At 48.5% G+C, this 14,998-nt stretch overlaps 1 protein-coding gene across 1 annotated transcript in view; it reads left to right on the top strand.

Moving 5' to 3' along the window:
* MARK1 (microtubule affinity regulating kinase 1) overlaps nt 1-14,998 on the top strand; it is a 149,683-nt gene that overhangs the window by 74,537 nt on the left and 60,148 nt on the right. Inside the window, exon 4 of the mRNA XM_073556791.1 lies at nt 14,715-14,763. Within this exon, the coding sequence (XP_073412892.1) occupies nt 14,715-14,763 (49 nt within the window). The remainder of the gene's footprint in view (nt 1-14,714; nt 14,764-14,998) is intronic.

Here is a 14,998-nt window from a genome sequence, read left to right as displayed (position 1 = left end):
ATATTCTTGTACATAGGGGGCAGTGTTATAGTAGTTATATTCTTGTACATAGGAGCAGTATTATAGTAGTTATATTCTTGTACATAGGGGGCAGTATTATAGTAGTTATATTCTTGTACATAAGAGCAGTATTATAGTAGTTATATTCTTGTACATAGGGGGCAGTGTTATAGTAGTTATATTCTTGTACATAGGAGCAGTATTATAGTAGTTATATTCTTGTACATAGGGGGCAGTATTATAGTAGTTATATTCTTGTACATAAGAGCAGTAATATAGTAGTTATATTCTTGTACATAGGGGGCAGTGTTATAGTAGTTATATTCTTGTACATAGGAGCAGTATTATAGTAGTTATATTCTTGTGCATAGGAGCAGTATTATAGTAGTTATATTCTTGTACATAGGAGCAGTATTATAGTAGTTATATTCTTGTACATAGGAACAGTATTATAGTAGCTATATTCTTGTACATAGGGAGCAGTATTATAGTAGTTATATTCTTGTGCATAGGAGCAGTATTATAGTAGTTATATTCTTGTACATAGAGGCAGTATTTTAGTAGTTTTATTCTTGTACATAGGAGCAGTATTATAGTAGTCATATTCCTGTACATAGGAGCAGTATTATAGTAGTTATATTCTTGTATATAGGGGCAGTATTATAGTAGTTATATTCCTGTACATAGGAGCAGTATTATAGTAGTCATATTCCTGTACATAGGGGCAGTATTATAGTAGTTATATTCTTGCACATAGGGGCAGTATTATAGTAGTTATATTCTTTTACATAGGGGCAGTATTATAGTAGTTATATTCTTGTACATAGGGGCAGTATTATAGTAGTTATATTCTTGTATATAGGGGCAGTATTATAGTAGTTATATTCTTGTACATAGGGGCAGTATTATAGTAGTTATATTCTTGTACATAGGGGCAGTATTATAGAAGTTATATTATTGTATATAGGGGGCAGTAGTATAGTAGTTATATTCTTGTACATATACCCATCATACATATCCTTCATCCCATAGTCCCGTGTCCATATACCCATGATTATCCTCCATCCCACAGTCGCAATAGTTCCAGGCCATAGAACATAATGGTGTATGCCAGCACATGCGCAATAATAATTTAGTGCTTTGTCCACAGTTGGGCAGCGCATACTGCGCACGCTCTGGAGGACATTTGAATGCTCACGCGCTCTAAATCTACGTGAATGCAGGAATTACACTAAATAAATGCGCAGAGCAAACCAGGATGGGGGGGAGAGGAACAATAAGCCCCGCCCATTGGATCGGACCAAGGAGATTTACATACACCAAGGGCGGAATATAAAAGGTACCATATATACTCGTGTATAAACCGACCTGTATATAAGCCGACCCCCCTAAATTTGCCACAAAAAACTGGGAAAGCTTATTGACTCGCATATAAGCCTAGGGTGGAAAATGCAGCAGCTACTAGTAAATTTCAAAAATAAAAATAGAAGTAAAAGTAAAAGTAAAATTCAGGCATCAGTAGGTTAAATGTTTTTGAATATCCATATTGAATCAGGAGCTCCATATAATGATCCATACAGTCCAAGAAGCTCCACACAAAATCTGCCGCATATAATGTTGCACAAAGGTTAATAATGGCCCCATAAGATGCTCCATAGAATAATATGCCCCGTATGCTGCCCCATAAAAGTTATGGCCCCATAAGTTTTTCCATAGATTATTCCCCCATAAAATGCTCCATAGGTTATGCCCCATATGGTGCTCCAAGATTATGCCCCCATATGCTGCTCCATAATTATGCCCCCATATGCTGCTCCATAATTATGCCCCCATATGCTGCTCCATAGTTTATGCCCACATACGCTGCTCCATAATTATTCCCCCATATGCTGCTCCATAGTTTATGCCCCCATATGCTTCTCTATAATTATGCCCCCATATGCTGCTCCATAGTTTATGCCCCCATATGCTGTTCCATAATTATGCCCCCATATATTCCTGCTGCTGCCTCTGCAAATAAAAAAAAAATGACATACTCACCTCTCGTCTCTGGGGGGCCCGATGCCGGTGTCCTGAGCAGGCGGTGACAGGTTCCGATGTCTCCGCTGGCTCAGGACCCTGGCACTGGCGATATTTACCGATCCCCGCTCCATGGCTGCGCGTCGCTCTGCCTGCCAGGTCCCTCTGTCAGTGACGTTCAGGCAGAGGGCGCGGTGCGCACTAACTACGTCACCGCGTCCTCTGACCTGAACATCACAGACGGAGGATGCGGAGAAGAGGACAGAGCAGCGCGCAGCGATGGAGCGGGGACAGGTGGATATATCTTATACTTGCCCCCCTCCTGGCGTGGTCTCTGCAGCCCCCCTGCTTCTCCCGGTCTCAGGCTCCTTCCTTCAGTGGTCACGTGGTACCGCTCGTTAAAGTCATAAATATGCGCATATTCATGACTTTAGTGATTGGTACCATGTGACCGCTGAAGGAAGGAGCCTGAGACCGGGAGAAGCAGGGGGCTGCAGAGACCGTGCCGGGGGGGGGGGGTAAGTGTGACCTGACACCCCTGCTCCCCCTCCCCCGCCAATCCCCGGTATATGACTCGCGCATAAGCAGAGAGGGGGACTTTCAGCCCAAAAAAGGGCTGAAAATCTCGGCTTATACGCAAGTATATACGGTATTTGTTGATCAAAGGTGGCGAGTCAAGGGGTATAAAAAGTACTGGTATAATGCATAGTTGCTGAATCCAATCATATTATTACTTGATATGCGAAAAAAGTGGTGACAGATTCCCTTTAAGGTCTGGAGGCTGGCTAGGCCACTCCATGACCTTAATGTGCTTCTTTTTGAGCCACTTCTTTGCTGCCTGGCTGTATGTTTTTGCTCATTGTCTTGCTGGAAGACCCAGCCACGGCCCATTTTTAATGTCCTGACCGAGGGAAGGAGGTTGTTACTCAGGATTTTACGGTACGTAGCTCCATCCATTCTCCCACTGATGTGGTATAGTAGTCCTGTGCCCTTAGCAGAGAAACACCCCCAAAACATAATGTTTCCACCTCCATGCTTGACAGTGGGGACAGTGTTCTTTAGGTCATAGACAACATTTCTCTTCCTCAAAACACTGCGAGTTGCGTTAATGCCAAAGACCTCAATTTTTGTCTCATCTGACCACAGCACATTCTCCCAATCACTCACAGAATCATCTAGGTGTTCATTGGCAAACTTCAGACGGGCCTGCACATATCCCTTCTTGAGCAGGGGGACCTTGCGGGCACTGCAGGATTTTAAACCTTTACGATGTAATGTTTTACCAATGGTTTTCTTGGTGACTGTGGTCCCAGCTGCCTTGTGATCATTAACAAGTTCTCCTCGTGTAGTTTTAGGCTGATCTCTCACCTTCCTCATGATCAAGGATACCCCATGAGGTGAGATTTTGCGTGGTGCCCCAGATCGATGTCGATTGACAGTCATTTTGTATTTCTTCCATTTTCTTACTATTACCCCAACAGTTGTCTCTTTCTCACCCAGCGTCTTACTTATGGTTTTGTAGCCCATTCCAGCTTTGTGCAGGTCTATGATCTTGTCCCTGACATCTTTAGAAAGCTCTTTGGTCTTGCCCATGTTGTAGAGGTTAGAGTCTGACTGATTAATTGAGTCTGTGGACAGGAGTCTTTTATAAAGGTGACTAAGTAAGACAGCGGTCTTTAATGCAGGTAACGAGTTGATTAGGAGCGTCTAACTGGTCTGTAGTAGCCAGAACTCTTAATGGTTGGTAGGGGATCAAATACTTATTTCTCATTGCAAAATGCAAATAAATTTATATAATTTATACAAAGTGATTTTCTGGATTCTATTTTTGATATTCTATCTCTCAATGTTATATACTGTAGATAACACAGGATCCATAATAGGTCATGTCACAGCTCACCTCCTCCTCCTGAGCAATGACTAATAACACCTCTATATACAGTATTTAACACAGGATCCACCATTCACAGTAGGTAATGTCACAGCTCACCTCCTCCTCCTGTACAATGACTGCTAACACCTTTAAATACAGCAGATAACACAGGATCCATCATTCACAATTGGTGACGTCACAGCTCACCTCCTCCTCCTCCTGTACAATGACTGATAACACCTCTGTATACAGTAGATAATACAGGATCCACCATTCACAATAGATGATGTTACAGCTCACCTAATCCTCCTGTGCAATGACTAATAACACCTCTATATACAGTAGATAACACAGGATCTACCACTCACAATTGGCGATGTCACAGCTCACTTCCTCCTCTTGTACAATGACTGATAACACCTCCATATACTGCAGCATCCTCCATTCACAATTGGTGGCAGCTCACTTTCTCCCTCTCCCTGCACAATGACCTCTGCACAGGTCACATGACCACCTCACTCTTCCATAGACGTCCATGGTCAGTGCGGCTGCTGTAAAGCTAATCTCTGAACTACCGTTCCCTCCAGCGCAGGCAGATTGCCGCTCAGTATTTCTGCTTTTATCTACCATTTGTCAGCCTGCCGCGTGCAGGTTCTGGTGTTTTTGGCACCGCTGGGTTAAATGCCACCACGGCAGGGATAATGCTAGTAATAAACACACATATATCAGTCAGTGATTTTCTCAGGGGACTGTTGGGTTCCTAAGCCGCGGGGACGCTGCAGATGGTGACATAAAAGGCCCCGGCCCTCATACATAGCGTAGGATCACATGTGAGTTTCTTAAAATGGATCCTATGTAGGTGTAATGGCTTTTTATAGAACAATGCGGAGCCTCCGGTGTGTGTGAGGCGGCGTGAAGCCCTCAGCTGCTCGGGGAGCCATGGATTACTGCGCTCCTTACATAGCGCACCTGATAATTTTAGGTTTTCCAGCTCCAAGATGAAGAATTGTCTTTTTCAGCTCTGTTTCTGAGATCTCTCGATTCACGACGGATCCGGTCACCCTGCCTTTTCCTAGGTGCCTGCTCCGCTTGTAACAGCTGTGCCCCGTACACCGCGGAGTCTTGCCATAACACGGGGTGACACTTGACACGCCGTGCACATTTCTTTATTGGGTCAGAGCCGGGAATGTAGTAATTAGACAGCGGGGACCCCGGCTAATAAGAAACAAAGAAATGTCACCCTGCCCAAACCCGCTATCTGTGCCACCTTAATTAGATGACGTGTTTAACTCCTTGGCACTGCTGCCAGTTTTCATTCTTTGGTTTGTTTGTTTTTTTTTTCATCCCTTCCCTCCTTTGTTTTGTTATAACAGTATGGCCTTATGTTTTTAAAATTTTAATGACTCCATTATATTCAGTATACAATATTTTTGGAAAATAATAATACATTTTTTGTAGATTTTTTTTTTTTTTTTTTTTTTTTAGATTTAGTTTTCACTATATAGTCAAAAGGTCTAAAACTCAAGAACCATAACCGTTTAGTTGCTGTGGACACTATTGCCTGCAGCATTTAAGGGGATGATGTGCTGGGCTTGGAGTCATTCGTTATACCGGCAGTGGCAGGCGAGTGGCAGGTCCTGCAACAAGCAACCATCACATGGAGTGGGCTCAGCTCCTGAGAGCCACGTATGGTGACCATATACATAAGCCAGGTAAGGGGGCATAATACTGCCACAGTCCTGCCCATAACCTGTGCCGCAGTCCTGCCCATACACTGTGCCACAGTCCTGCCCATACACTGTGCCACAGTCCTGCCCATACACTGTGCCACAGTCCTGCCCATAACCTGTACCGCAGTCCTGCCCATACACTGTACCACAGTCCTGCCCATTACCTGTACCACAGTCCTGCCCATTACCTGTACCGCAGTCCTGCCCATTACCTGTACCGCAGTCCTGCCCATACACTGTACCACAGTCCTGCCCATTACCTGTACTGCAGTCCTTCCCAAACACTGTACCACAGTCCTGCCCATAACCTGTACCGCTGTCCTGCCCATAACCTGTACCGCTGTCCTGCCCATACACTGTACCACAGTCCTGCCCATACACTGTACCACAGTCCTGCCCATACACTGTGCCACAGTGCTTCCCATACACTGTGCCACAGTCCTGCCCATAACCTGTACCGCTGTCCTGCCCATACACTGTACCACAGTCCTGCCCATACACTGTGCCACAGTCCTGCCCATTACCTGTACCACAGTCCTGCCCATAACCTGTACCACAGTCCTGCCCATACACTGTGCCACAGTCCTGCCCATTACCTGTACCACAGTCCTGCCCATAACCTGTACCACAGTCCTGCCCATAAGCTGTACCGCAGTCCTTCCCAAACACTGTGCCACAGTCCTGCCCATAACCTATACCGCTGTCCTGCCCATACACTGTACCACATTCCCGCCCATACACTGTGCCACAGTTCTGCCCATACACTGTGCCACAGTGCTTCCCATACACTGTGCCACAGTCCTGCCATAACCTGTACCACAGTCCTTCCCATACACTGTTCCACAGTCCTGCCCATAACCTGTACCGCAGTCCTGCCCATACACTGTACCACAGTCCTGCCCATTACCTGTACTGCAGTCCTTCCCAAACACTGTACCACAGTCCTGCCCATAACCTGTACCGCTGTCCTGCCCATAACCTGTACCGCTGTCCTGCCCATACACTGTACCACAGTCCTGCCCATACACTGTACCACAGTCCTGCCCATACACTGTGCCACAGTGCTTCCCATACACTGTGCCACAGTCCTGCCCATAACCAGTACCGCTGTCCTGCCCATACACTGTACCACAGTCCTGCCCATACACTGTGCCACAGTCCTGCCCATTACCTGTACCACAGTCCTGCCCATAACCTGTACCACAGTCCTGCCCATACACTGTGCCACAGTCCTGCCCATTACCTGTACCACAGTCCTGCCCATAACCTGTACCACAGTCCTGCCCATAAGCTGTACCGCAGTCCTGCCCATACACTGTGCCACAGTCCTTCCCAAACACTGTGCCACAGTCCTGCCCATAACCTATACCGCTGTCCTGCCCATACACTGTACCACATTCCTGCCCATACACTGTGCCACAGTTCTGCCCATACACTGTGCCACAGTGCTTCCCATACACTGTGCCACAGTCCTGCCATAACCTGTACCACAGTCCTTCCCATACACTGTTCCACAGTCCTGCCCATAACCTGTACCGCAGTTCTGCCCATACACTGTACCACAGTCATGCCCATACACTGTGCCACAGTTCTGCCCATACACTGTGCCACAGTGCTTCCCATACACTGTGCCACAGTCCTGCCCATAACCTGTACCACAGTCCTGCCCATAACTTGTACCACAGTCCTGCCCATAACTTGTACCACAGTCCTGCCCATAACTTGTACCACAGTCCTGCCCATAACTTGTACCACAGTCCTGCCCATACACTGTGCCAAAGTCCTGCCCATAACCTGTACCGCAGGCCTGCCCATAAACTGTACCGCAGTCCTGCCCATACACTGTGCACTGTGCCACAGTCCTCCCCATTACCTGTACCACAGTCCTGCCCATACACTGTACCACAGTCCTGCCCATTACTTGTACCACAGTCCTGCCCATACACTGTACCACAGTCCTGCCCATAAGCTTTACTGCAGTCCTGCCCATACACTGTACTACAGTCCTTCCCAAACACTGTGCCACAGTCCTGCCCATACACTGTACCACTGTCCTGCCCATACACTGTACCACAGTCCTGCCCATACACTGTGCCACAGTCCTGCCCATACACTGTGCCACAGTCCTGCCCATACACTGTGCCACAGTTCTGCCCATACACTGTGCCACAGTCCTGCCCATAACTTGTACCACAGTCCTGCCCATACACTGTACCACAGTCCTGCCCATAAGCTTTACTGCAGTCCTGCCCATACACTGTGCCAAAGTCCTGCCCATAACCTGTACCGCAGTCCTGCCCATAACTTGTACCACAGTCCTGCCCATACACTATGCCACAGTCCTGCCCATACACTGTGCCAAAGTCCTGCCCATACACTGCCACAGTCCTGCCCATAACCTGTACCGCAGTCCAGCCCATACACTGTACCACAGTCCTGCCCATAAGCTGTACCGCAGTCCTGCCCATACACTGTGCCACAGTTCTGCCCATACACTGTGCCACAGTCCTTCCCAATCACTGTACCACAGTCCTGCCCATAACCTGTACCGCAGTCCTGCCCATACACTGTACCACAGTCCTCACCATACACTGTGCCACAGTTCTGCCCATACACTGTGCCACAGTGCTTCCCATACATTGTGCCACAGTCCTGCCCATAACCTGTACCGCAGTCCTGCCCATAACTTGTACCACAGTCCTGCCCATACACTGTACCACAGTCCTGCCCATACACTGTGCCAAAGTCCTGCCCATACACTGTGCCACAGTCCTGCCCATAACCTGTACCGCAGTCCTGCCCATACACTGTGCCAAAGTCCTGCCTATACACTGTACCGCAGTCCTGCATATTACTTGTACCACAGTCCTGCCCATACACTGTACCACAGTTCTGCCCATAAGCTGTACTGCAGTCCTGCCCATACACTGTACCACAGTCCTGCCCATAAGCTGTACCGCAGTCCTGCCCATAGACTGTACCACAGTCCTGCCCATACACTGTGCCACAGTCCTGCCCATTACCTGTACCACAGTCCTGCCCATACACTGTACCGCAGTCCTGCCCATACACTGTACCACAGTCCTGCCCATACACTGTACCACAGTGCTTCCCATACACTGTGCCACAGTCCTGTCCATACACTGTGCCACAGTCCTGCCCATACACTGTGCCACAGTCCTGCCCATACACTGTGCCACAGTCCTGCCCATACACTGTGCCACAGTCCTGCCCATACACTGTGCCACAGTCCTGCCCATACACTGTGCCACAGTCCTGCCCATACACTGTGCCACAGTCCTGCCCATACACTGTGCCACAGTCCTGCCCATACACTGTTCCACAGTCCTGCCCATACACTGTACCACAGTCCTGCCCATACACTGTACCACAGTCCTGCCCATACACTGTGCCACAGTTCTGCCCATACACTGTGCCACAGTCCTGCCCATACACTGTGCCACAGTCCTGCCCATAACCTGTACCACAGTCCTTCCCAAACACTGTACCACAGTCCTGCCCATAACCTGTACCGCTGTCCTGCCCATAACCTGTACCGCTGTCCTGCCCATTACCTGTGCCACAGTGCTTCCCATACACTGTGCCACAGTCCTGCCCATTACCTGTACCACAGTCCTGCCCATAACCTGTACCACAGTCCTGCCCATAAGCTGTACCGCAGTCCTGCCCATACACTGTGCCACAGTCCTTCCCAAACACTGTGCCACAGTCCTGCCCATAACCTATACCGCTGTCCTGCCCATACACTGTACCTCATTCCTGCCCATACACTGTGCCACAGTTCTGCCCATACACTGTGCCACAGTGGTTCCCATACACTGTGCCACAGTCCTGCCCATACACTGTGCACTGTGCCACAGTCCTCCCCATTACCTGTACCACAGTCCTGCCCATACACTGTACCACAGTCCTGCCCATTACTTGTACCACAGTCCTGCCCATACACTGTACCACAGTCCTGCCCATAAGCTTTACTGCAATCCTGCCCATACACTGTACTACTGTACTACAGTCCTTCCCAAACACTGTGCCACAGTCCTGCCCATACACTGTACCACTGTCCTGCCCATACACTGTACCACAGTCCTGCCCATACACTGTGCCACAGTCCTGCCCATACACTGTGCCAAAGTCCTGCCCATACACTGTGCCACAGTCCTGCCCATAACCTGTACCGCAGTCCAGCCCATACACTGTACCACAGTCTTGCCCATAAGCTGTACCGCAGTCCTGCTCATAACTTGTACCACAGTCCTGCCCATACACTATGCCACAGTCCTGCCCATACACTGTGCCAAAGTCCTGCCCATACACTGTGCCACAGTCCTGCCCATAACCTGTACCGCAGTCCAGCCCATACACTGTACCACAGTCTTGCCCATAAGCTGTACCGCAGTCCTGCCCATACACTGTACCACAGTCCTCACCATACACTGTGCCACAGTTCTGCCCATACACTGTGCCACAGTGCTTCCCATACACTGTACCACAGTACCGCCCATACACTGTACCACAGTCCTGCCCATACACTGTACCACAGTACCGCCCATACACTGTACCACAGTCCTGCCCATACACTGTACCACAGTCCTGCCCATACACTGTGCCACAGTCCTATCCATACACTGTGCCACAGTCCTGCCCATACACTGTGCCACAGTCCTGCCCATACACTGTGCCACAGTCCTGCCCATACACTGTGCCACAGTCCTGCCCATACACTGTGCCACAGTCCTGCCCATACACTGTGCCACAGTCCTGCCCATACACTGTGCCACAGTCCTGCCCATACACTGTGCCACAGTCCTGCCCATACACTGTACCACAGTCCTGCCCATACACTGTACCACAGTCCTGCCCATACACTGTGCCACAGTTCTGCCCATACACTGTGCCACAGTGCTTCCCATACACTGTGCCACAGTCCTGCCCATAACCTGTACCACAGTCCTGCCCATAACTTGTACCACGTCCTGCCCATAACTTGTACCACAGTCCTGCCCATAACTTGTACCACAGTCCTGCCCATAACCTGTACCACAGTCCTGCCCATACACTGTGCCAAAGTCCTGCCCATACACTGTACCGCAGTCCTGCCCATACACTGTACCGCAGTCCTGCCCATACACTGTACCACAGTCCTGCCCATACACTGTACCACAGTCCTGCCCATAACCTGTACCGCAGTCCTGCCCATACACTGTGCACTGTTCCACAGTCCTCCCCATTACCTGTACCACAGTCCTGCCCATACACTGTACCACAGTCCTGCCCATAAGCTGTACTGCAGTCCTGCCCATACACTGTACCACAGTCCTGCCCATAAGCCTTACTGCAGTCCTGCCCATACGCTGTGCCAAAGTCCTGCCCATACGCTGTACTACAGTCCTTCCCAAACACTGTGCCACAGTCCTGCCCATACACTGTACCACTGTCCTGCCCATACACTGTGCCACAGTCCTGCCCATACACTGTGCCACAGTCCTGCCCATACACTGTGCCACAGTTCTGCCCATACACTGTGACACAGTGCTTCCCATACACTGTGCCACAGTCCTGCCCATAACTTGTACCACAGTCCTGCCCATACACTATACCACAGTCCTGCCCATACACTGTGCCAAAGTCCTGCCCATACACTGTGCCACAGTCCTGCCCATAACCTATACCACAGTCCAGCCCATACGCTGTACCACAGTCCTGCCCATAAGCTGTACCGCAGTCCTGCCCATAAGCTGTACCGCAGTCCTGCCCATACACTGTGCCACAGTCCTTCCCAATCACTGTGCCACAGTCCTGCCCATAAGCTGTACCGCAGTCCTGCCCATAACCTGTACCGCAGTCCTGCCCATACACTGTACCACAGTCCTGCCCATACACTGTGCCACAGTTCTGCCCATACACTGTGCCACAGTGCTTCCCATACACTGTGCCACAGTCCTGCCCATAACCTGTACCGCAGTCCTGCCCATAACTTGTACCACAGTCCTGCCCATACACTGTACCACAGTCCTGCCCATACACTGTGCCAAAGTCCTGCCCATACCCTGTGCCACAGTCCTGCCCATAACCTGTACCGCAGTCCTGCCCATACACTGTGCCACAGTCCTGCCCATTACCTGTACCACAGTCCCTCTCATACACTGTAGCACAGTCCTGCCCATAATCTGTACTGCAGTCCTGCCCATACGCTGTGCCAAAGTCCTGCCCATACACTGTACTGCAGTCCTGCCCATTACTTGTACCACAGTCCTGCCCATACACTGTACCACAGTCCTGCCCATAAGCTGTACTGCAGTCCTGCCCATACACTGTACCACAGTCCTGCCCATAAGCTGTACTGCAGTCCTGCCCATACACTGTACCACAGTCCTGCCCATACACTGTGCCACAGTCCTGCCCATTACCTGTACCACAGTACTGCCCATACACTGTACCGCAGTCCTGCCCATACACTGTGCCACAGTCCTGCCCATACACTGTACCACAGTACCGCCCATACACTGTACCACAGTTCTGCCCATACACTGTGCCACAGTCCTGCCCATACACTATGCCACAGTCCTGCCCATACACTGTGCCACAGTCCTGCCCATACACTGTGCCACAGTCCTGCCCCTACACTGTGCCACAGTCCTGCCCATACACTGTGCCACAGTCCTGCCCATACACTGTGCCACAGTCCTGCCCATACACTGTGCCACAGTCCTGCCCATACACTGTGCCACAGTCCTGCCCATACACTGTGCCACAGTCCTGCCCATACACTGTACCACAGTCCTGCCCATACACTGTACCGCAGTCCTGCCCATACACTGTGCCGCAGTCCTGCCCATACACTGTACCGCAGTACCGCCCATACACTGTTCCACAGTTCTGCCCATACACTGTACCACAGTCCTGCCCATACACTGTACCACAGTCCTGCCCATACACTGTACCACAGTCCTGCCCATACACTGTGCCACAGTCCTGCCCATACACTGTGCCACAGTCCTGCCCATACACTGTGCCACAGTCCTGCCCATACACTGTACCACAGTCCTGCCCATACACTGTACCACAGTCCTGCCCATACACTGTACCACAGTCCTGCCCATACACTGTACCACAGTCCTGCCCATACACTGTACCACAATTGGGCCAGATTTCTGCCCATAAACTGTCACTATTTTAGTATTAGCGTTACAGGCGTTGTCTGTACACACTGTACCTATTGACCTCTGCTTTTAATGACTGGCGCTGAATGTGTTAATTCCGCGTGTATTTAGCCTGTGGCCCTTTTGGAGATATATGCACAAGTCACACGGCAAATCACCGCTTGCCTGGCGGACACTGCTTCCTTCATACCATTTCAAAAGATTTTGGTTAAAAAAAAGAAGAATGAGTGGCGAGTAAATACTGGAAGCCCACGCTTGTGATGTCTCCGCATGAGGAAACCTATAAGTGCCTCTCTTGTACTAAGAAATGTAGCTGAGTATATAAAAAACGAAAATGTATGGAGTGAATCCCACATTTATGTATATCATACGCATCCGTAATACAGCACAAAAATCTATAATCTCTTCTGCTAATCATCGGATCTCTTAACTCTCTAAAGGAGCTCTCCGGAGAAACGTTTTAAATTTTGTAATGTATATGCAACACACAGGATCCCCCTCCCCAACTACATTATATATCCCTCCAATGCATCTATAAAAAAATGAAACAACTTTGCAAAACTACAATTTAGTGTATACAATTCTTAAAAGGGTTCTCCAAGAATGTAATAAAATAGCCCCCGTCACTTCATTCAAACGGCAGCCTGTCCTAGTTACATGTTAGCATGGGTTACAATGTGAAGAAGCTCAGCTCCCGAGATCTGTGTCTCATCTGACAGAGGAGCTGTATCGTAATCACACACATACCTCTGTGAGCCGAGGATAAGGCCTGTCACAGTATAAAAAAAAGCAAAATTTCCTCATCTGAAGGAGCACAAAGGAATTTTTCTCCAGCCTCACACCTCTGTACTTGGCAGCCAGCCAAGATTTATGGTTTCACCTGTCAGAGCCTTTCTGTGGCAGCCCACCGGCATGTGTGATTACAATTCAGCTCCTCTGTCATTGAGACGCAGGTCACGGGAGCTGTGTTTCTTCAGACTACACACGTAACTTGTTTGAATTACTTGAAGGGTGCCTTATAACATTCTTGGATCACCCCTTTAAACAGATTTTTATCTGTTTGGTTGCAGACTACAAACATGCCCTGCGTGGTCTGATCCTGCAAAAATACTCCCTCCACTACTTGGACAGAGGATCCCTGGTCCCAATCAGCTCAGCTGAGCCCCGGGAAGGCGAGTGTCAGCATCGCTGGAACGACGCTGGCACGGGAGAAGAATATAAGCTTTTTTATTTTAATGGGGCCAAGTAGTGCAGAGCCCCTTTCACTTTTTCTGACATACAGTTGATAGTTCAGCAACAACTGTACAGACGTCAACTCTGCGGCCAATGAGTCAGATTACAGGATTTGTTTGTAGTCTATAACCAAGGAGACACATAATTCTGCATAGGAGATGTGTACAGAAAATGGTTGAATTGCATGTTTTCTCTATTTTGGATCTTAAATGCCTGGAAGCAATCTGATTTCTTCAATGCATGTACAGTAGAAAATGGAGCAGCTTTGCAATTCTCCCATGTGTTGTATACAGCTCCTTTACAGACCTGTGTGTCTCCATAGTAGCAGACTACAAACAAACCCTGTGTTTTTTGAATAAGTTATAATATGATTTTATTTGGGACATTCTGTGCTCTTTTTCCTCTTGTGTGTTTATGTACTTTGGGAGCGTGCTTTGCTATTATAGCCCCCCTCACCACTTGGGATAGGGTGTTATGGATCGAAAAATAGGGTTTCTGTTCTGATGATTTTGTTCAAGCAAACCCTGGAGTCACACGTCCTTCTAGGAGTATGTATGAACATCCGTACCCCCACACCTGCTTCCCCCCCTGGACACCGTCTCTGTAATTCATAGGACTTAGTGCTCTAGTAATATACTGTATGTATAATAACTATATTGCTTATTTCTGTTTTCCCAGTTATTTCGGGAAGTCCGAATAATGAAGATCTTAAATCACCCGAATATTGGTAAGATGCCTGAGTAATCTCAGGGTTAATTTCTATCATTTATTTTTTTATAATTTGTAGTTTTTAATTTAATGTAAATACCTGTCTATTAATGTATCATCTATCTATCTATCTAGCTATATATCTATATATCTGTCTATCATCTATCTATCTATCTATTATCTATCATCTCATATCTATCTATCTATCTATCATCTATCTATTTGTCTTTCTATCTATTATCTATCCATCTATC

The sequence above is a fragment of the Dendrobates tinctorius genome, unplaced genomic scaffold (assembly GCF_039654945.1).
Source record: "Dendrobates tinctorius isolate UK_male_01 unplaced genomic scaffold, ASM3965494v1 ptg000239l, whole genome shotgun sequence".
NCBI classification, from domain to species: Eukaryota; Metazoa; Chordata; class Amphibia; order Anura; family Dendrobatidae; genus Dendrobates; species Dendrobates tinctorius.
Note: the sequence above shows the minus strand (reverse complement) of the source record. Positions and strands in the feature narration are given on the sequence as shown.